The sequence below is a fragment of the Falco cherrug genome, chromosome 1, assembly GCF_023634085.1.
Source record: "Falco cherrug isolate bFalChe1 chromosome 1, bFalChe1.pri, whole genome shotgun sequence".
In the NCBI taxonomy this organism is placed as follows: Eukaryota; Metazoa; Chordata; class Aves; order Falconiformes; family Falconidae; genus Falco; species Falco cherrug.
The window spans coordinates 115,800,571-115,824,080 of NC_073697.1; the positions used below are offsets into that span (position 1 = coordinate 115,800,571).

A 23,510-nucleotide genomic window follows, 5' to 3' on the forward strand; every position below is an offset into this window, starting at 1 on the left:
AATGTCTAAATTCTTCTTTAATTTTTCCAGGTATGCTGACATATCTAAAAAATCCGTTAGATTTATCTACAAAGCCCATCTCAGTTATGTCCTTAAATCACCAGTTACCCTAAAACAACTGTACTTGGTTAACGACTGTTTTTAAAAGAAACACATGCCACCCCAAAAAAAACAGGTATACAGTATGACCCAGATATTTTTAGACCTCAGTTTTTATCCACATCCCTTTGCCTACTGTTTCTTAGTAATAGGTTTAGGGCTTTCAGAGGCTGTTAAACAAAGAGATGCTTCCTGGACTACCTATCATCCATATCTTCCATAGCACTCACCTTTCCACCCTCATCAAATTTTCCAACGTGAAAAAACCATTCTCGAGAACAGAACCAGGTTGGCATGATCACAGTAGGTCCATGGGAGGTAAAAACCTAGGAAAAAGGTGAAAAAAACCTAGTCTTAATTAACAGAATGTGTTAAAACCATAGAATGAATTAAAACCAGCGTCTGTGAGGAATGAAGTAGACGTTACACATTCACCTGAAATACTGCAAATACTTACGCCTATACTTAACCTTCAGCAATTTTAAGCACTGAAAAACGCCAAGTACTTAAAATTTAGCTTGTACTTAGTGTTTAAACTGCGGTGTATACCAGCAACTTTGAGATGTCACAACCCAACAGATTAATCTCCTTCCAGCTTCATATTCCATAACCTTCTCTTCTATCGTAAGTTGCAACACCTGTAGGTTACTTCAAACTTTATTTCAAATTTAGAGAAGTATACTGGAAATGACGCTTCTGTTAATACTGGTAATGTTGATATTGAAGTGAATCAATTGAGACGAATCTTTAAAAATTAAAGTTCTTAAAATTAACCCTACAATTGCTGTGTGTTGATTTTCCATTTTATATTCCTTATACATATATTAAGTAGGAACTTTCATTAATCTTTTATTTCACCAAAGACACTTAAATCTTAACCAAGCTTGGACAAGTAAGATGCAATTTATTTTAAATATGACCAGAGCACTATGGATTTGCTACCCAGTGGTACCTACCTTAAAAGGTTGCTGAAAACAAAATGCTTTAGGGACCGAAAAGGGAGTGGCTATTAATTTCATCCTCTTGACTAGTGACAGCCAAGAACTATACAAATCGGTCTTTGCAGCTTTAAACAAACTTGTTGTAAACACAACTGTGAAATAAACCAGAATCTGGATTACTGAAGGTAAACTGGTTCTTTCTTTTATTACAAGATGAAGTATCCAGACAAACAAGAGACTGAACTTGTCAAACAGAACGTGCAAAGTTAAGACAGGAAACTATTCCTGCTTCCCAGAACGACACAGAAAATAAAGAGCACAGCCTGGTTTACGCAGGCCAAAGAAAGAAACCTCACAATTACTGCCAGTCGTCAAACACGAATGAAAATGCTGATCTTGTGAGCAGATGACTTCATAGCATGCTACAGTGGTAACATTAATATTCCTGTGTAGCTGACATTTTTAAACATCCGTCCATGAATGTAAATTTTGTCACGTGCACCTAAGCATTTACATTTTAAAGGTGCTGCTCTTGATTTCAGCCTGGGATGGAGCTCCTTAAACTCTTCTTGCCTGGCAATTTCCATTTCCACAGATAAACACAGATTTAAAACCCAAATTCTACATGCTAAGTTCTATACAGACACTTAAACCAACTTTCCAAATAAATTAGATTAGAAATCTAATCAAAATTCAACAGGTGATCTGCTCCCACTTTTCTTATGGCATGAACCATCTGACCAAACACAGGCATCCACTTTAGGGCGAGGCACGCTGCATGCTAACTCCAGAAACAGAACGATAGAACTCCACTGTCCATAAAGGGGTCCTAGGGTGACTCATCTTGGTACAGACACTTAAATTTTAGGCAGTCATACTTAGTCAGATTAAGCCCATCATTTAACGGCTACAGCTTAACACATTATCAGCTTCTTCATAACTGACAAACACTAGCTTCAGAAGTGCTAAATGTCAAAAACTCCCCCCAAAAGTCAGTGGGAGCTGAATGAGTCAAAACAATCCCAGAAAATCAGAGCAGACATGATTACTCAGTACATGGTTATTAGCTCCACACTAATTACAGGGGCAATTGAGTATGGCCTGAACCAAACAATGACCAAACAGTAATCCTAAAAGAAAACAACAGTAGGGAGAAAAGCTAGGCTAGAATGCCTTGCATTGAATCGAATTTCTGAATGAAAGAAAATCTTCAAAAGAAAGTCTTGAGCCTATTGGTATACGTAAAATGTGTTTGGAGAGGCTACAATGCCATTTCCTCAGTGCTGCCGGGATTATTAGAGAACGTAAATGCACTTTATCTTAAAGACATAGCTCAATGTAATTAGTCTTGTTCACGTGCAAAGAGCATACATCCCAAAAATCTTAATCTGTGTTCCATTGACATATATACTTAAGTGAAACCAAATAGAACAAAATTGAAACACCGAGAACAAAAAAACATTAAAATGTCACTTATATCAAAATAGATTATGACATGATGATGATGATGATGCAGTCAGGACACCATCACACGCTGCCTACCCTGATGTCTTTGCTAAATCAAACAGTTCTCTATGGCTCAGTGTCCATCTCGGAAGAGACACTAGAGGGGAATCAGACAGACAAAACTGAGACTGATGATGCCACATATGATTTCAGGGTCTTATCCTTCAAGAAAGTCTTTGACCCTGGAACAGCAAACTAGCTAAGAGTCAATGAATTTGTAAACAAATGTTTCTATATGAATATTTATAATGTGATGTCAAAATAAACTTTAGGAAATTTAAATTCATGCTGCTGCCACAATGGACAAATCCATGCTCCCTTGTCCCTTGCTATGCTAACAGTAACGTTTGGGAAGCTGAAGTGCCGTGGTCAGCTCGGTTTTCAGCTGGATCTGCTCCCCGATCCAACAAACCACAAAAACACTGGTATTACTACTAAGGAGGATGGAGGAAAAAGGGTACCACAGAGAGAACAGCAGGACCGTTCCTTTCAGCAGCAGTATAGATAATCCATAAACAATCTTTAACCTGCTAGGGGGACCCATATGATCAAGTCTAGTTTATAGTACATCTATATTAATTTAAGAGCTCTCCCACTCATCCTGCCCCTGGCTATTCATCCCAGGCACTTACAAAAGCATCGGCACCCACCTGACCCCCAGCCAGCGAGATCAGAGCACTGCATCAGTAAGAAACCTATTATTGTACTTTTTTTTTTAGGGTTAATTTTCTATAGCCTTAGTTTGAATCGGTTCACTGTGGGGTCAGACTAGCAGTACCACTGACACACTGGAGAGGGAACAAGCTTCGGAGAAGCAAACAAGACCTCCCTTCTTGGTTCTTGCCCACAGTTCATCGGTCCAGCTGGAATCTGAACCGGCACCCTCTGCCCAAACACTTCCACTGATGGGAGAACTGGCTCAGGAAAACCACTGAACTCCTAACAACTCTACTGAAACACTGCAGCATCTGCCAAACTTTTGACAACTACCTTTAAGAGCTTTTGAAATTTCATCCTCAAGAGGAAAAAAAAAATAACCTCAACCTTCTACAGTTTAGAAATTCTAGATTTCAGCTTGATTTAGTCAGATGGGAAGTCTCCTCTGGATTTCTTGTTTTGCCTACTCTTGTCATACACTCTTGCCAAAGCATTAAAAAATGGTCAAATTGGTTTACTCTGTGATAAAACCACAACTTCTCACTTTATGAGATTGACACTCAGGATTCTATCCATAAATCTTTCAGATTGCATGGACTGGAACCAGAGAAACGAAGAGGACATGCTAGCCTTAATCTGAAAAATCAATCAAATGCAGAATTTGAATTATGATGCAGCTCTGTAACTGCTGTTTAGTTTTCTTGGAAATGTTCTCCAGTTCTGCCCAATAAATGTCCTATCTCACCTTGGAACCTCAGTGGGTTTTCAGTCCTCCGTAAGGAATTAATTCAGTGAATTGGAAAGCAGGCTGGACCTGTGAACCTTTCACACACAGCTGTATTGGAAGATTAATGCTTAATAACAGTTGTTATTAATACAGCACACTGTATGCCGTACAGATTATCTAAATCTAATCTAGTTGAATGAAACCAACTTGTTAAAAACCAACCACAGAGCTTGTAGATGCAGGTATAAATCTGTTCAGATTTAGAATTCCTGAAGAACAGAGTGTTGTCATAACCAAATTGGAATCCATCTTCATCAGTTCCCAGGGGATGGAGACAGGCTGCTATTTCAGCACTATATTCACTAAATTATTTTGAACTTTTATGGTCATCTGGTTTTATTCCAAGGACCAAGTAGCAAGTAATTGAAACCGGTTTGTTCTTGCTAACTGTTTGGCTATCAAATTACATTCAACTATTACAGAGACTCTCTGAAAATAAATCTAAAGAATATAAAGAGTTGATAAAGTGACTTTCATTTGTTGTGTTTCAAAGCTGTCAGCAGCACATGTAATCCTGGTCCCCACTGATGCTCACTTCAGATCACGTCAGCGTTCAGTATGAAATGCAAGTTCCAACACTGAGAAAGGCATTCATGTGTTTATAGTAACTCTTCAAGGAAAGTTCTATTTCCTGAAGCAGCAAATCAAAATCTAACAGCAGTGTGCCAAAGGAATACATGCAGATGGTGAAACAACCTTATCACAGTATGTCATGCAGAACACAGAGAGGAAACCAGGCAGTTCACAAAAACAAAAGATTTAATCAAGGGCCCAAATTGCTTTCCAATCTAACAAGCTAATTCCCCAAAATACACTGCACATTTAATTCTACTTATGCTATAGCATTTCTGAAAATTATGTCCACACAGATCAAGGATTAGAAGCAATCTCTTATTATAAATAAAGCTTTCCAATACCCAGGGTCACACATTAACACATTAGGTGTAAAAGAAAATGTAACAAAAGAAAAAAAAATCTCACATGGTGAAAGGCCACAATGATTTTGTGAGCTGCAGGCAGACCACAGGCTAAAGGACATCGTCACTCCTGACTTAGAAAAAATTGTGTTAAGATACCAGTGCATTAACTCAGCGATGGATGTACCAAGACATTACTAAAGATTACCAGGTGCATGTAGTGTGACAGAAGAGGTATAGAAGGTAGGGAAGAGAAGAAAAGACTCCTTATCCTACTTCAAAATAGTATTAGGCAAATAATATTTAAAAAGAAAAGAAGAAAATCATAACAAACTTTATTAAGATATAAGGAACCTAAACACCCAGTCTGGTATGGATTACATTCAGTTAGTTTATATTGTACGGAATTGTTTTACCCTTTCATATGCCTACATAAATAATTGCCTGTATCACCTAATCATCACATGCTTCGACTTTAGCTGAAAACCCCTGCTTTGAAGAAGCTGGGGTCTGGCACAGAAAAAAAAAAAAAAAAAAGTACATTTCAGAAATAAAACATGCCATGACTCTCCATACTGAAAGGCTGATATATACATAGTAATTCTGGTACAGGCTTAAGTAAAAATCAGCATTACTTCACCTTCACAATCCCAAATTCTACTTAGCAACAAACTAATCAAAAAGAATTCAAGAGGCCTGAGAATTGCTAATGCCAATGAAAGCAAAGAGCATTCAGCACCTCCGAGAAGGTATTCCAGTCCTGCTCCCAGAAAATTTATGACCTATAGTTCCTCATGATTTCCTCAGGATTTGAAGCCTTAATGAAGGCTGAAATGTTTCACAGTTTGCAGGAAATAACAGACTCTTTGCAGGAACTGAACCAGTGATAGCAGCTGTAGATGATGCTTTCTCAGTTGCTGTATCTGGGTTTTTATCTAGTGTTTCCTACTACTATTTGAAGGGACCTACACTATTTATTTTCTCCAGCAAGTAACTAGATTACACAGGTAGGTCCCTTTCCAGTATATAGCTGGAGAGCAGAAGTACTGCACTGCAGAGATGTTCTCTTACACTTCTGAGTACAATCCTTCCCAGCATTTCAAAACTTCATTGAGGTTCAAATTAGGATACTATTAAAAAAAGGGTTAGAAAAGTGCTATCTCCTTCTCTCTTTGGTCAATCTTCCACAGAAACATAGCCAATGATCAAATCTGTGTACAAGCTGTAGTAATAATAATTTATGTTTGATACTTTAACCTACACAGCCACTGTATGATTGACAGTTAACTTTTCTTGAAATATATGTAAAAATTCTCAAGCCTATTCCAAGGTGCAGCCAGTCAGTAGTATAGTACAGAATATTTACATAACGAAGTATTACATGATTTATGGAGTACCAGGAATATACACAGATTATTTTTTTTTAAAGGAAACAAACAAACAAAAAGATTCTGCATTCAAAGTTATTAGAATCCTAGTTATATAGACTAAATAATAACGCTTGAACGTGTTCATTTTTATACATAGGCTGTTTTCCTGAAAGCCCAGGAGGTTAACCAAGACATAAATGCTATTACATTAAAAGCTGATGTTTGCTTCTTGTTTTATTTTTTTATGCGGAGTGAAAACTGTTCATTAAAACATTTATAGTAGATTTTTATACTTTCTAAAGTATACCTAAATCTCAAGGGACACAATGCATGAATCTCATACAAATCCCTCCTCCCGACTTTCCTGTATCCCAACACTTCCAGTTCTCACGAAGTAAGTGGACAACAGCCAGAGGAGGAAAGCTGGGAGAGCAGCAGTGCTGGCATAAAAAAATTTGAATTTGTTTTGTTTGAACTGCTGTCATGAACTCTCTCATTCCTCAGGGATTTTTACATTCTTAGTACTTTTCACCAGGCCATTCACTTTAATACAAACATGATAGTCCTCTTTATAGATATTTGACAATTATACTAAAACATAGAATTCTATACACATAATATTCCCTATGTGACATAAAATTTTAATATCAAGTCTGTGCACTGTTGGGTGTGAAACTTCCATCTGAAATGAGTAAGAGGGCGTGTATTAACATGGCATCACCTCCTCCTGACATCCCTGGCTACAGCAGAGCACCACAAAGTGAAATGCAGGGTAAAGGCTGTTTATGTCGGGCTGCACTCTACCTACCTTTTTTTAAAAAAAAAAAAAATAATCTGCTGCTGAAAGAAAATCTGTTTACAAATTTTCTAGAGGTAAATACATTAACTTTGGGTTTATAGTCTAGTACATATGTATTGAATTAGCTGTGTTTTTGCTTTACGTGAGCTAGCCCATGCCAGCCTCATTGTGCTGGATAATTGAAAGCTGACTGACTATACTGCTGAATATCTCTTTTTTGTAGTTGAATGCTCCTAGTAAAACTCAATAGCAAGAGCCATTCTTCTAGGCTTTTTCAGAGCTTTTCTCTAGTAATGACGATGAATTAACCTACTGCTGAAACGAAAAGAATAGATGCATGCAAAGGGAATAGCCTGTATGATTTTAGCATGTCTTACATCTTTTTTTCTTGTCTGTAAGCTGCTAAAAGTGTTCTTTGTAACATCCATGCCTTAACAAGTCTCTCTAATTCTTGGAGACTTTCCAGTATTTAAAGAGTCAAGTATTTACAATGGAAGAATTACTCCATCCAGCAAAATGAAGCATTCTGTACCAAGAGGTTGTCTACTTGGCTTGCTGTTTATGCTGAGCTTTTACCAGGAAAGAAAGAAAACAATCTGCTTAAAGTTGTATTAGCAGATTCTAAATTGGGATGAGAACAAACAAGAAATCTGCTAAGAAGCAACACTGACCAATGCTCAGGTAACAAATCTTAAAAATTATCTTTCCATTTGACTTTTGGACACATCATATTTTTGCAAGATGAAGACTGAATAGGTCCTTTAGATTTTGAGACAGTACCCAAATGAAGGTAACATAACGGAAATATTCTAAGTTATTACAAAAAACTGTATTTTTAACATAGTGATTTTAATCTCAAAGATCCACAGAAAACAAAAAACAACATAAATGTCCTTTTTGTAATGACAGGACAATTCTAGTCTTACAAAGAGTTATAAAATCTGTAGTGTTCATCAAAAGACTATTTGAAAGTAAGTACTAGTCATTTACTGCCTATAAAAACATCAGCTATATTTGTGACTTCTAGAATAATATGTAATAGATGACAACATATACAGCATGAAGATAATGATGCTAGCCCTGCAATTGTCTGGAAAATCCTCTTTACTTTGGATTCACACTGTTACCTCTGAGGAACATCTCCTGCTTCAGTGGTCAGGGGTGCCAACTCCAGGGAAGTGTATGCTGCTGCTGGCTGAGCATTTTACTAATTTTTTCCTTTCCTACCCATCTTCCTGATGACTTCTGCTCCAACTTCATCTCCCTACATGGTGTGTAGCAAAAAAAAAAGACTACCCTGCTATGTCCACTATTAACAAAGTAGTCAGTTGCTTGCTTCTCTACAACTTGCTAGTAAAGAGGAAAACAAACTCACGTAAGAAACAACATATGAAACTTTTCCACATACCACCTTCTATAATTAATGTTCAGTTGATATGGGAATAAACCTCCAGGTAAATCTCAACTTCAGCAAATTTTAAAATGCAGGTTGTTTGAAAGAGAAACATGAAATATTTTTGAGAGTTTAGGTTTATCCAAAACATATCCTACCTACTAAGGCTCACTGATGCCCCTTTTCAAGTGAATGCTCATGTTCTGTAAGTTGTATGAACTTGGAATTGGGGGGACATATGAACCTCAGTTAAATCAAAGAAATACAAGCATCTTCTAAATAAGTATGGAATTGTAGGTAAGGAGATCACTTTTGAATTTTAAAAGTTCAGCTGTGTGCTAATGTACATGCAAAAGATCCACCAGAGAAACAGTAAATATGCAAACTTGCTGGGTTGGTATCAACACAAATGGTATTTCTTTTGTGTGGTTTTCCCCCCTATAGACTTTTAACTTTTAGAGTAGGCAAAAAGGGAAAATTTAGATAAGATCTTAGAAGACAGATTTTGATTATGTGATTAACAACTGCAATAGTAAAATGTTTTCTTTAGGAAAACAAAGCAAATTTTACCCTAAATCTCTCCCTCATGTCTTCCATCATATCACAACTCTTTGGGGGGTATCAAAGTACCAAATACTTTCCACTGTCCCAAAGGTATTTGATTTGCATTCTGTATCATTTCAAAATTGTGAACAAATTAAAAGCAGAAAATAAAAATCAGTTATTTAATTAATTTTAAAAAAGAAATATTACTTCTAGTGCAAGAAACAGTAACACAATGTATTTCACAGGGGGAAAAAATGAAACTCAGAAGAGTTTTGTTTCACAAAAATGGCCTAATACTAGCCTTCTGACCTTTGTTTCATATCTTTTACACCACAATACACTTTCTCATAATGATACATACTAACTGAGGGGAAAAAAACCAGTACCTCAGCAGAAGTTTTTACACACACATACATTTTTGGTAATGAAGGGGACCTAATACATTTAAGAACCCAGTGACCTGTTACAACAATTTGTTTTTCAGCAGCACAGAAGACAAAACTGGAAAGACCTCAACCAATCTTGAGAATACGCAGAAATAAAAATTAAGTGCCCATCAATTTGTAAAATCTGAGAAAAAACAGAGCTGAGAGCACTACAAAGCTTTTCCCTCCTATCTGCGTTCTCTTGTTTCAGCCTCCCTAATAACTTGTTGATGGGTTTATATGTGGGATTTGAATTTGTAGGTTCTTTCGCTGCCTCCCAGCCAACAATCTGATCAGCATATCCTCTTATTTGTGACTGCTTATTCTATAACCAAAACTCTCATAGCATGGGTAATTTGAAGGCCATACCGTATCCCTGCAATTGGGTTCCAAGTATGCATCACTCCTGACATTTATTCCTACGTTAAGTTCTGTCTGAACCTGGCATTCCCTGTCACTGGTTTGAATTAGTTACTGCTATTCAGACAGTCACTCAATCTATCCAGCATGTTAAAATATTTTCTAAGTCTCAAGAATTCCATGATAAGAAATAAGGTAATAAATAGCTTAAGATCTTCCCAGTGGAGCTGGTATGAATTAGCTTCAAGGCACTTATGCTCCAATTAGAACAATGCAAATCAACAATAAAGAACAAGGATTAGGGCCCAGATTAATCCTAAATCAGAGATGTATAAGCAAGCAGCCCAGGCAATATGAGTCCTCTCTATCATAGAGAATTTCTGCCACGGGGCACCTCAACTCGTCTGAGATCTCTGTTGCCGTCTCTAATGAATATAGTTGAGCCCCTAGAGAATGAAGCTTCTAAATTCACTAGTTCAGGCAAGCACCTTTAAATGGGTGAATATCTACCTAAGCCTCATGTATCCATACATTCCTATAATCAGGCTATTATAATTATCCTCAAATGGATTAAATTAATTTCTGTAATAAGTAATCACCTCTAAAACGCTGCTTTGGTATGCTACATGGATCTGGTAATAAGTGCAGCTAAACTGTTCAAAGAATTAAGAGGAAGTAAATTCTGCTACGCATATGAAAAAGATCTTTTACATTCTTATTTAATACCTTTTTCTTATCCTGTTCTGCAGAAATATTTACATCTAAAAGGATAGTAGACACATCCTATCTGGCACGCAGCATCTATCATGAGTAAACAGTAATGGCATCGTAGAAACATGGCAGCAAAAAGGGTCTTGCTGTAACTTCAAAGAAAAAGTATTAATAACTATCTGAAGGAAGCCAACCAGATCAGAAAAGAAAATGTTGTTTTTTCAGCTGCCAAAAAGCTGAAAATCAGTGGAGGAAATAGATGCTAGAATTGTACTTAATGTAATTTAAAATCTGAAAACAGAACAGGAATTTTGGCCATACTGAAAACCATGGTTATAGCACCAGCTGGAAAGAATCTACTAAGCAGCTCTTGTGGTTTATATCTCTGAAAGTTTCATGGGTCACTCAATATAAACACCTTTGTTTGTCACACACATCCTGCTAAAAATGATTAAGATTTAAATGAGGTTTCAGACCTCTTAATTACAAGTTCTGAAAAAAGGTAGCATAAACCACAAAACCACAATAATAATGCATCTTGGAAATATTGCGTTTAACAATATTTAATAATCCTAATTGCCTTGTCATTACTTTGTAAAATTTAGATAAAGTCTTCGATAATTTTCCCAAAAGTCAATGAAATTTGTAACAAGAACTTTGCATATTGTACTTGTAAAAAAAATGAGGTAAACACAGCAATCCAGGAAGAACTTTCAGCAAAGTTTTCTCTCTGTTTTTTCCTAATAATTGTTGATGCAAATGATTATGAAGGTAGGGTCCAATCTTTTCCATAATAAGGGAAGACACAAGTTTGGACATTCCTATAGGGAACAGCAAATCTCTCTGCCACATGGATGGAGTGTTCAGTGTTACAAACTAAGCAAGTGAGGAGTTTCACTGAAACAAACACGTCAGGTAACAAACAACTGTCATTTTGAAGCTCAAGTACAATGCCAGTGTAACAAGAAAGGAAAATGAGTAAGAGCACTAATCAGATCTCCCAATAAGGCTTTAACCAACTTAGCTTTCTATTAAGCACAATCGATATATCAACAATACTTACTCTTATTTCTTATAAATATTTACTATTCTTTTTATTTGTTGCATTAAGACATTATAACTTCTACCTACTATTTTAACTCTAGATACCCACTGAAATCTATGAGAAATTCAGCTTCTGATTAGCAACATACAGGATATATAAACCTGAAGCTCAGAGTCCCTGTGCAAGATGCCAAAAAGGCCCAGCTCTAGAATTAGGGGACCTCTGCCCTGCAGTATCCCGGAACACATTCAGAGTTCCTCTTGGCCAGCGCGGGCAATTCTAGCTGTTCAGAATCCAGTTCAGAAACACCTGCATCCTTCCCTGCACTGCCCAAGAAATCTAACTCTCTGGGAATTAGACTCCCGTGTTTAGTTTCATAATATCCAACATAAGCACTATAACCTCTTTTTGGAAACGCAGATCTCTGCCGTTTTCAAAACTGTACCACTTCACAGGGGAATCCTATGTAAAAATAAATTATAGAACCAGAAGGATCCATGTGTTGCAGTAAGGGAGTCTAAGTTCCAAAATCAGCATAACCTCAGAAATAATCTTTTAAATCCTGATTCAGGAAACCATTGCTTTAGTAGCATATACGTAGGCAGGCTGTCTATGTTTAAATATTTAGCTAGGTTGAGACACTTATGAACAGCGTTTTTTCACACATGCACATGTGTTATTACAGCAGAATTTTTTGTGAGATTGGAAGGAGAAAAAGGCAGCTTTTTAAAGAGAAAATGGCTCTTCAAACATACACCAATTCATCTATAAAAGCTACATTTATGTTGCAAAGGTTGCTCATGTCATCTCCACTAGCTACGTCTTCTTTTCTAATTTGAATTCAGCAAAAGAACTGCAATTTGTGACCTTCCAAAAACAGCTGAAGCATTTTAGCCAAGCACCCAGTTTCATGATAATAAACATGTTCTTCCCCTTCAAAAAAAAATTCAAATACTGCCAAAAGACTGTAAAACTAATGAGGTATAATACCTTCAGGATTTGTTATTCTGGCATACTTCAACCAACACTCTGTGAAAAATGACAGCAGCGCTGGACCTATGAAACAGCCCGTGTTAGTGCAATAACTGGTCACCGAGGTACCAGCCAAAGGGAACTCCAGCAGCAGTTCTCTGGACACAAACCCTCAAACTCAGCAACATCACTTCTAAATATGCAAAAAATACTGACTAGCAAGCCTTCCAGCTTGCTAATGAAAATGAAAAGAAGACATCAGTTCTTTAAAGCTCATGGAACATGAAAAGACATCCTGTTCAGTTAAAATGTCAATTTATTTTCCTACTTCACTCAAATGTGAGGAAACTTGATTCTAAAAAGAAGTAGAGAATATGGTGCTGTATGTTACTGCTGCTACTTGTGCTGTACAACTGCCATGGAGATTGAGGAAAGAAAATATCCTCCAGGCTGAGAAAAACCTCCCTTTAACAGAATTACTAGAGGAAATGAGAGAAGTACACTTACTTTAATCCATACACATGCTTTAGCTGCTTCCCTGCACCAGGTGTGCCAGGTTTTTAGCATTGAAGCAAGTGTGACACTTCAAGCACTTTAATTTGAATTAGATTGTTTATAATAACTTCTTCCCTTCATTTCCAAGGGGAACTTCTCACATGTTTCATACTATACAATGATACTGTGTTTATACCAACTGCTACTTAGAAAAAGACATAAACCAGGTTTATATACAGTATCTGCAAAATGTAAAGTTGAAAAATTACACGAAGCGGCTGTTCAGTGTTTCAAGTTAAATGCAAGATGTTTCTGTTTCCACTTATATCAGTGAAAATATAGACTACCTTTGCTGACTTCAGTAGAATTACTGCATCCAGTGCAGAACTGGATGTAATGTTTATACCTTCTGACCCATAATACACTTCTGACATACCTACAAGATCCTCTGCAGGCAGATGCGAGCTCTCTTGGAGAGAGGAGGTATGTCACTTCAGGCATGGTGCCATGCCAAGCCTGGACACAGGGCTTCCAATCAAATCAACGCGTCAGCAAAATTAATTCATAACTACTTTGACCTGGGATAAAACTCATCATCAATGAATGCATCAACATACTCAGAACAGAAGACATTTCTGCTGATGTATGAGGCCTTCTAAAATGTCCTGTCCAAACACCAGGTCATTTGGACATCAAGAACGTACCTCACACTTTTTAAGAAAGTATAAATATATTAAAGCACAGTTGCAATTAAAACCTTCCCATTTCATACACACAGAATAAAATACAATAGAACAGAACAGACTATTTCAGTTGGAAGGGACCTATAACAACCATCTAGTCCAACTGCCTGACCAGGTCAGGGCCGACCAAGTTAAAGCACGTTGTTACGGGCATTGTCCACATGCCTCCTTAGCACTGACAGGCATGGGGCACTGACCGACTCCTCTCTCAGAAGCCTGTTCAAAAATAAGACACTTTTATTTTACCACCACCAAAAGATGATTGGACAAGTTTTACTCCGCCTTTTCGCCTTACTTTTGGTACTTCTGTGACGGGCTGGGCTTATTCTCAATTTCCAAGTTATAAAGTTTCCAACTTCCAAGCTATCAGTCCAGATAAATTTCTGCATGTCCTTTTCATGAGCATTCCCCTAGCATTTGCCCTGCTAATTCCACTAGACCCCACTGGTCACCCCACCCCATCCCACCCAGTTTCTCTGGAGTGCCTGGTCCCACAGCCACCCTGCAGAGGGGTGTACTGATGGGGTGGCAGCAGACAGCAGTTTGCCTTTCATGTCACTCAAATTCAAGTCTTCTTTCTATGGTTGGAACTTTCATTAAATGAAGGAAGGCTGTGTCTTCCAGTTTTACTGTAGGCAACACAAAATAAACAAGCTGTCCTTTGAAGGAAAAGAATAGGAAATTAACAAGGTCTTCAAGGATAGGGGAAAAAAAGAATAAAAGAAAAAAAGGAGAAAACAAAACTTCCTATGCTGTCACAGCTGTTCTGGTCCTTGCATTCTGTTTAAATACTTTCCAGGCTAACAGTCAAACAGTTCAAAATAACATCATGCGTATGCTGTACAAACCCCACCAGATCTGGATTATCTCATTTCTGCTGCAACATGAGACCTATCACCTCTTCACAAGAACTGAAATAAATAAATAAAAGGAAGCTCTTAAGATCAATACCATGACAAATGATTCAAACTTCATCCTTTCTTCTTCTAAATCTTAGAAAAATAATTACATCTTTTGATAACAAAATGTTCATTGTAGCTCAAAGGAAATAGTGTATTTATGACCTACTTTTTTTGGCAGATGTACACCAATACAAGCTACAATGCTATAAAATTAGTTAAAAAAATTTTATTTCAAATAAAAAGGTATGTACCGTGAGGGGTTAGTTTAGCTATCCTTGTAAGCTTTTGTGTAGCTCAAAAGATATCAGTGGCTCACATCAAGTATTCAAGTTAAAAAACACCCTGCTTTCTTCCTAAAAACAATGCATTTCCTAATGATGACACTTCATAAAAACCGCAAATTACTCTAGCTTCAGTACTTATTTACTAAAAATGAATCTCAATGTTTACTACATCAAGTAAGTCAGAAGTACTATGAAAGAAGAATGAGTACACAGAAACATGTTCCTCTTGGATTGCTATGTTTTAACATATGTTATTTTCACAGGGTGGCAACTTTTAAAATCCCAAATGAAGTTTTTTCAGTGATGAACACTGATACAAAGGTTTGGTTTTTAGACATATTTCATGCACTTCATTCCTTCCCTTTATGAAGAAAGGTCTGGGTCAGTGTTCTTTTTGTTTAAATCAAACTATGCATAGTTTTGACAGCATCTTAGTATTTCACTAATTTATTCAGTCTTATGACCTGTTGTCACAATAATCTTGTTCTAAATTGTTTAGACATAATTTCTTCTCTTAACTTACTAAGAATAGTAAGGTACTTGGTATTCCCCAATTCAATATAGTTTCTTGTTAGGCAGCTGCAATCAGAAGATATCCTTAGCATTGCAGTGCTTTGCAAATGCAATGATGATTTTAAATGTTAATATTAAAAATAGCAACAGAATTTAAAATCCCAAATCCATGCCATGTTATAAACCATAATCTTGTCATGAATGTCCTTTATGTTCTAAATATTTCCATTCAGTTGAAATAAACCATCCTCTTTACAAAAATGTGAAAGCAAGGCTTTTTCTAATGTAAGAGAAAACTAAGAATTTTCATGTTTTCCATTTGCAGCTCTTCCTGAGTGCGCAGTTTCAAAACCAGTTTCAGTCAATCCTGTCAATGCTGCGCTGCTCCTAAATGAACCCTCAGACTGCAAATGAACCCTGCTGCTTTAAAAAGTAACGGCAGAAATGTCTTATATGCTGCTGTGTGGGTCTGTATTACAATTAATTTTCAACAGTTGGAGAAAAGTATGAGCTTTTTACAGCATGTTACTTTGCCATTGTTGTTGCTTTTCATAAACAAGATAAATTGTCCTGTGTCCTACAAGTCCCAGGCAGCCCAGCCCTTGTGCGGTGGGGCTGACCTGGGCTGGTGGCCAGGTGCCTACCAAGCCACTCTCATTCCTCCTCCTCAGCAGGACAGTGAAGAAAATAAGATGAAAACCTCATGGATCAAGATAAAGGCAGTTGAATAAAAAAGAAAAGGCAAAGGCTGCACATGGAAGCAAATTATGAGAAAAAAAAAAAAAAAAAAGATTTATTCTCTACTTCCCACCAGCAGGGCCATATCCAGCCGCTTCCTGGGAAGTGGGGCTTCAGTGCACACAGTAGATGCTTTGGAAGACAAATGCTTTCTTAACAAATGCTCCTCCACCTTTCCTTTCTCTTAGCTTTATTGCTGAGCATGACATCGTACCATAGGACTATCCCTTTGGCCAGCTGGGGTCAGCTGTCCCGGCTGTGTCCCCTGCCAGCCCCTCGCCCACCCCCAGCCGCTGCGGGGGCGGGGGGGCAGGTTGCAGACAGCCTTGGTGCTGTGCATCACTGCTCAGCAACCGCCGCAAGGCATCGGTACCTCCAGCTACACATACAAAGCACAGCACTATATGGGCTGCTATGAGGAAAGTTAACACCACCCCAGCCAGACCCAATACACCTTGATTTGTACTTCAAAAAATGTTTTTAAAACAATAACAACAAAAAAAGGGCCGTGCATTCTGTCAGTAAAATCTAGCAATCTACTTAAGCTGCTGTGCTTCTGAATATCTGCAAATATTTGAAGTTACTTTGTTAGTAGTTGATAGTGAAGAAAACCATGAGGTTTTAACATGTTGATCTAAAAATACAAAGCTTAACTACATATTTAGCCCTGAATTAAAAGAGTAAATAGTTTCCCCTAAATTCAGCAAAAAACAGAACATGGTATTAAAATCTCAACTAAGTAACTCAAGATCTAGTGACAGATCACAAGTTTCAATCCTGTACGGAGAAAATTCTTTACTTAAAAAAGTCTTTTAGAACTCATAGATGATTTATGTCACCCTTCGGCATTTCTCTCTTGGTCTCATAATAAAAAAGGAATTGTTAACAGAGTCTTCTGATCAAAGAGTGTCACTAGGAAGCAGAACGTAAATTTTTCTTTTGCTGTTTGAAAAGGTAAAACGATGTCTTCTGGGAGAAAAAGAAAAATAATCACAAGTAGAATTATGAAAGAAAGATTCAAAGATAAAGGAATAATAAAATTCAGCTCTGCTGCTAGATATGCTGTCAGCCTCCTGTGCAGACGTTCCACACTAAGAGCGCCCTGCCACAGTTCAGGTGCAGACTGCTGTCATCTCTCTCAAGGTGACAATTACAGTATCTGACCCGTATGCAGCAAAACCAGACCACATTCAGGTTTCAGTATGGAATAGGTAACCGAAGCAATACAAGGAGAGAGAAAGAGAACAGTGGAAAGGGGGGAAGGTGATGGAAGTAGAAGCACCCTGCAGAAGACCCTAGGGCAGGACCCAAAAGCTGCAGATAGGACTGCAAGAACGGGTAGAAAAACATGCAAGGCTGGGAACAGTGAGCAAAAAAAATTGCTTACCTTTGCCTCCTGTATGCTTTATTCAGGAAAAATGCCAGATTTTGCATGGGTAAAGAAAGCAGACCATGACAAAAAATATCTACTGCTTTCATCAGCTTATCCCATAACAGAAACAACTCACGAGACCCTAAAGTCTGCCTATCTACTCAACTCAAAAGAGGTGATGTTGTGTATGAGGCTAATACCTTTCAACATGTTCCAACACATCTCATTAATTCCACAGCTGAGTCTAATTCACATGAAGTCTTAAAGAAAAACAAAAGTAACATGATATACCAATTTATTTTATAAATGTCTGCATTTACAGACTAAAACATGTGGATTTAATCTACACAATTTTATTGATGAGCTCCCTAAATCCATCCTAAATCACCCTACACGAAATAGATACCTGCAAATTAATTTTAATACGTTTTTTCACTCTTTGCTGAGCCACAGATGCTATTAGAATATATCACAAAAATCATGTTTACAGATTTCATAAGATACACGGAACATGGAGAGAAAAATTTCAACCTTTCCATTAATTAAAAAATTCCTTCCTTTCCATTAATATTTACTTTTTTCTCTGGAAGTTTATGATTCACAGAAAGCAGAAACAAGAGATAAGGAAAACAGTCAAACACTTTTTGTTTTTTTCATAAACATTGCCACTCAATGGCATCTGCCTGAAGGCTAAGGTTTAGCCCAGTATACAACACATTCCTAATAACAGGAATTCAGATACTGATCTGATAGAAAAAGTCACAGTAGCAATTATGAAGAGAACCCAGGGGATGCACTTGCATGGCATATATATTTGGCATATACCAAAATAAATCCAACCAAACATAAAGCTTGTTCACAGTTACGCCTCATTTCATATTTGAATATAGACCACATGTTTGAGGATTAAGCTGGTGAACCCAATCTGTCTCTTCCAGGAAACAGTAATGTAACAATTGGACTATAGAACTGTCAGTTATTTCATATAGACCAGCTGTGCATGAAGCATGCTGTGCTCCAAAACACAGACCTTTACTACAAGAAGATCTTCTATAACAAGAACCTCAAACTCAAACCACACCCACGTGTAATTGAGCCAGCAGCCTTTCCACAGGAGAAAAAAACCCCTACACTCATTAACACTGCAAAAATGACACCCGCTGCATTTCAGAGTTCTCCCAGTTTGAGATGGACCTCAAATACCCCTTTTTTAATTTAATACTTCATTTACTAGGAAAGTCTTTTTTATCAGTTTGTATAGGAAATAAACTAAAAAAAGAGAAATTGTACTTTCTCCATCTACTTTATTGCTACCCAAATTATGTTGCACCAGACAGCAGGCAGACCTCTATGCAAAAAATAGCCTGCCAAATTCTAGAATTACAGGTTAAAACACAGACATGAGCCAAATGAGCAGCACAGGATCCATAAATCTCAAGCAACACTAAACTGAACTTATTTTTCCTTTTGATCTCACTCATCAGATTAACCAGGCTTTTCCAGTGATCAGTACCTAAAACTTTGAAAAAAGACATACAGAAAAGCTGACAGTTTTTATAATTCATTTCCAATACTTATGCTTTTTTTTTTTTTACTTTTTTCAAGAGCTGATACTTGCATATGACTTCAGAGGTATACAGGAAAGATGGGTAGTAAATCCTCATGGGGAAAAAGGCCCCTGTTGCATCTTGTATTGCACTTCTAAGAAAGTAAACGTTAATGTTATGAGTTATGTTAATGACTTATGTAAGTCATGTTTAATCATATATGTTTTGTAAAAAGCTTCCAGGCAGTAACAGCTGAAGCGAGAGCCACAACCTTGTTTACATGAGTACCTCTTCTTCCTTTAGAAGACAAACAGATAAAGCAAATCAGTCTGTTAAACGAACTATAGAAACAAGTCAGTGAAGCCTCAGCTAGGAACCAGAATGAAATAGAAGAAATAACCACTGGAGCAATTCAGACAGTCACAACAGCCTTAAAAAAACCATGACTCACGAAGTTACTAAGAACGCCCCTCTCTCAAACAATCAGAAGGTTCTTGGGTTTGGATGCACATTGATTTTCATTATTTGAAGAGTTTCCCTCTAAAAACTTGGCTTATGTGACGGTATTACAGCAGCAGGGTATGGTTCCTTCAATCTTTTTTTAAAAATGCACAGGAAGTGTCTCCTGCAGTGGAGAAGTTAATTTTGTCCTTCAGACCACCTGACTGACTTACCCAAACACACATAAGGTTACACAAGCTTATGCACAACATAACCTTATTCTGCATATATACCCTTACTACATAACAAACACGCAACAGTAGAAATACACACATATTGGAAATGTCAACCTAAACACAAAGATGGATGTGATTTTGTGTACGAATACACCTGAGGAACAAGACAGAATCGTTGAAATTCTGTTCCAAGCTGACACCACAAGACACTCAAATCTAAAGATCCAGTGCCCTTGAGTAAATATTTCCACTTGCAAGCAGCACTGCTGACTGTCAGACAAGTGCTTATTTTTTTCTTGTATAATAAATGCTTCAGGAATACACCGATGACAGAAAAAGGCCATGATAAAAGAGCACACATCCTGTTCCAAAATTTTACTTTGCAGCATTTATATTCATCTCCATATATTTCCAGTCTTATGACAAAATTCTGTGATACAAGAACAGGGCCTACAAAGAAACTTCAAACACTTCATCGGAATACGGCTTCAAGAAACGAGGTAAACATTTTACTTCTATTATGAAACGCTGACATGAATGGTTCAAACGCAACTGCAGGCAGGTCGGAAGCACGCCTTCCCTCGGTGATCAATGCAGCGTTAGCATTGTAGGCTGTGGGCTTTGGCAGCTTCCCCGTGTCACACTGTGGCAAGCATGATCTGAAAACTCTGAACATAATTCGGTATTGAGACAGGAAAAGAGATTAGAAATGAAAATCTTGTTCAAAGTTGATACTTATGCCAGACCCACCAAGTTGCTTAGAGAAAGCTTTATACAGAGAGTTAAAGCTGCTTTGTTAGGCAGCTTTAGAAATATTTTGAGCTGTGGGAATTTCTCCCCGGTTCTCCCTTCTCTCCTCCCTTTTTTAAATAAGAACTTTTATGAACCAGTATTCAGCTCCAAACTTCAGAAAGCATACAAGGCCATTGGGTCATCTGCATTACAATGCCTGATTCATCATGTATTTATATCATAAATTATGTTTCACTACAAGAAAAATAAAGCCTTGTCAAAATGAAAATGCTCAATTTTGACAGTTAATTTCTATGCCTGATCAAAAAATAGATCCCACCAATAAGTCTCATTAACTTAATTTTATCTGATGCATAACCATGTGGAAGTAGAGGGGAAAATTACAGATTCATAATTTTATTATCTGGATCAGAAGATTAATTTTGAATCAGTGAAGAGTGGTGTTACACAGCTATAAACATAGAAATTGTAAAGATATTAGACTACTAAGCACATCTGTATTGGTTATAACCATATTTTAGTAACCTTAGTTTTTTCCTTATGAAATCTAGAATACTTACCTTAGTAGTTTTAAACTTCAAGTGATCTCAATTCCTCTCTAAGAAAATCTTTATTTGGGACAGAAATATTGTATATTACCAGTTTTATTTTGTGTTGTTCCCTTCCAAAATAATAGAAGATTTTGGGGATTCTGTTCTCCAAAACAGAGAAAAGTAATGTATGAATAAACCACGTTACACTTGTTATATACCCATGAACGCAAACAAATTGTTGTCAATTTTCATTCAGTAACTATGGAACTTTCAAAAATGCCCTTTTCCAAATGTCAACTATTTCCCAGCAAAAGAGCTTATGTAATTCTACAGTCTAATCATAAGACAAGGTATCTGAATTTCTGAGACGTTAATGTCTGCATTTATTTGCCTTCATTTTCTTTTCCCCCTCCTTCCTGCTCAGCGGGTCCCTGGGCTTGAAACCTCAGCCTCTAGTAAGACAGTCTGTCCTGTCCCTGGGGAGAAAGGTCCGGTTTACAACCTTCTGGCTTTCTAAAGTGCCGCTATCAAAAAAGAAAAGGAAAATTCAAACAAACAACCAAAACAAAGGTAGGAAAAAAGTGGAAGATTTTTAGAAAAACATGGAGAGGCCAAAAAGTGAGGAGAGCACTAATCCTCAACTCAGCAAAGTCTGTGAAAACTCCACTAATTCAGCTGAGTGGTTAACAAGGATTTAAGGTAGAGAAACATCTTACCCACTTGTGCTCAATTGGTAGCAGCATCTTTACAGATACTGCTTTGATCAGGTACTTTTTCAGATCTCTACGCTTGAACCTTTGCAAATCTCTGAAAATGTGCATGTGGAAACTGCTCGTGGAGAGCACCGACTTCCGTTAGCAGAACACTCAGGATGATGGAAAGCAGCCATCACGCTGGGGTTTTATTCCTAACGAACAGGCTGAAACATTAGGAGGCTTACTTACAGAAATCTGTTTTCTGAGCCGAGAAAGCTGTACCGTGATTCACTGTCTACTGGCATCTACTTGACTGTGTTGGAGGAAGTGCAATCTCCGCTGACAAGGCGTCAACAGGAACAGTTAAGCCATCTCAGAAGCCAGGATGCTGTACACCACCTCACCGTTAGCAGAAACTCTCCTGTTATGTACAGACTATACTATGGGCAGATGCTGCCAATACTTTGAAGCATTTTTGAATGTGTTTGTTTCTCTGTATCACACTAGAAAAACCTCTTTATCCTTCAGGAAAATTATACACTGGTTCAGGTGTTTGTCATCCTTCTTGTTTTCAAAATAACCCTAGAGAATTGTTCACATGGACACTTCCCCTCTCGTACACTTGTATGTCAACTAGTAAGTCTGGATGCAAATCCACATGATCATGAAGCACAGTATTAGGGCAGGAAAGCAGCATTTGCTCTTAACACCACTTCTAACAAAACGTGGCAAGTAAGTATCACTTTCGGCCTTACACTATTCCAGATTAATGCATCTGGAATTAATATGCCTGTACTCATATATTAATACACAGCACATCATAAAAACCAGACCGTGACTAACTGTTGGAACAAGGATAAATATAACCAGTTTTCTACCTTTTTTGAAGAATATTTTCCAATTTCTACAGGCTTTAGATGCAAACAATAGAGCTTCAGAATACCATCACTTCCAAATAGCTTGAAAATATAAGTGTCACTGACAGATTTGATTCAATGAAAATGACATTAACTGTCAACAAACTGAATACAATGAATGAATTAGAATTCCTTTTCTTCATTAAACTCTCCTAATGACACAATTACTGCTTGTTAGGACAAGTTTCCTACACGGTCCTTCTGTCAACAACAAATAATCAGCTTCATCCACCTGAAAATTCAGATAAACTGTTTGAAATAATAATGGGGACCTTGCATAAGTCCACTCTTTGTCTTCATTCAAAGCATGTTCCAAGCAAACAAAAACCACAGAGGAGATTCCATGAGATTGAACAGTGCACTCATCCGCTCAGTTATCTTTCTAAGAGGCAGATATTTTAGGTTCATTTAGGCAGCTATACAAACCATTACCAGGTGAAAACATGATCCATTTTCACCGGACAACCTTTTAAACTTGTCACAGAAATGTTAGCATTATTACATTCAGTTTAATCAGTAGGAAGAGACATGACCCCCAGTCACGAGCCTGGGAGAGAGCCTAAATCACATGCAACAGAAATCTGCCAGCTCTACTAACACATCAAAGCAATTTTCTTCCCTTGACCACCTACAGCAGTTTACCACATTTTCTGATATGCCAGTACTTTGACCTGGGATTCACATATAGTGAATCCTCAAGTTTTTCACCTGGAGCCATGGGGTCTTGCCTTAATCCACCCTTAATTTTCTCTTTAATTCCCAAAATGAGGGATCCCTGAAAAATGAGGGAGTATGCTGTTCGATTTCTCTGCC

At 37.4% G+C, this 23,510-nt stretch overlaps 1 protein-coding gene across 1 annotated transcript in view; it reads right to left on the bottom strand.

Moving 5' to 3' along the window:
- The window catches only part of B3GNTL1 (UDP-GlcNAc:betaGal beta-1,3-N-acetylglucosaminyltransferase like 1), a 132,735-nt gene that overhangs the window by 41,780 nt on the left and 67,445 nt on the right, over positions 1 to 23,510 (bottom strand). Inside the window, exon 7 of the mRNA XM_055722655.1 lies at positions 330 to 425. Coding sequence (XP_055578630.1) covers positions 330 to 425 — 96 coding nt within the window. The remainder of the gene's footprint in view (positions 1 to 329; positions 426 to 23,510) is intronic.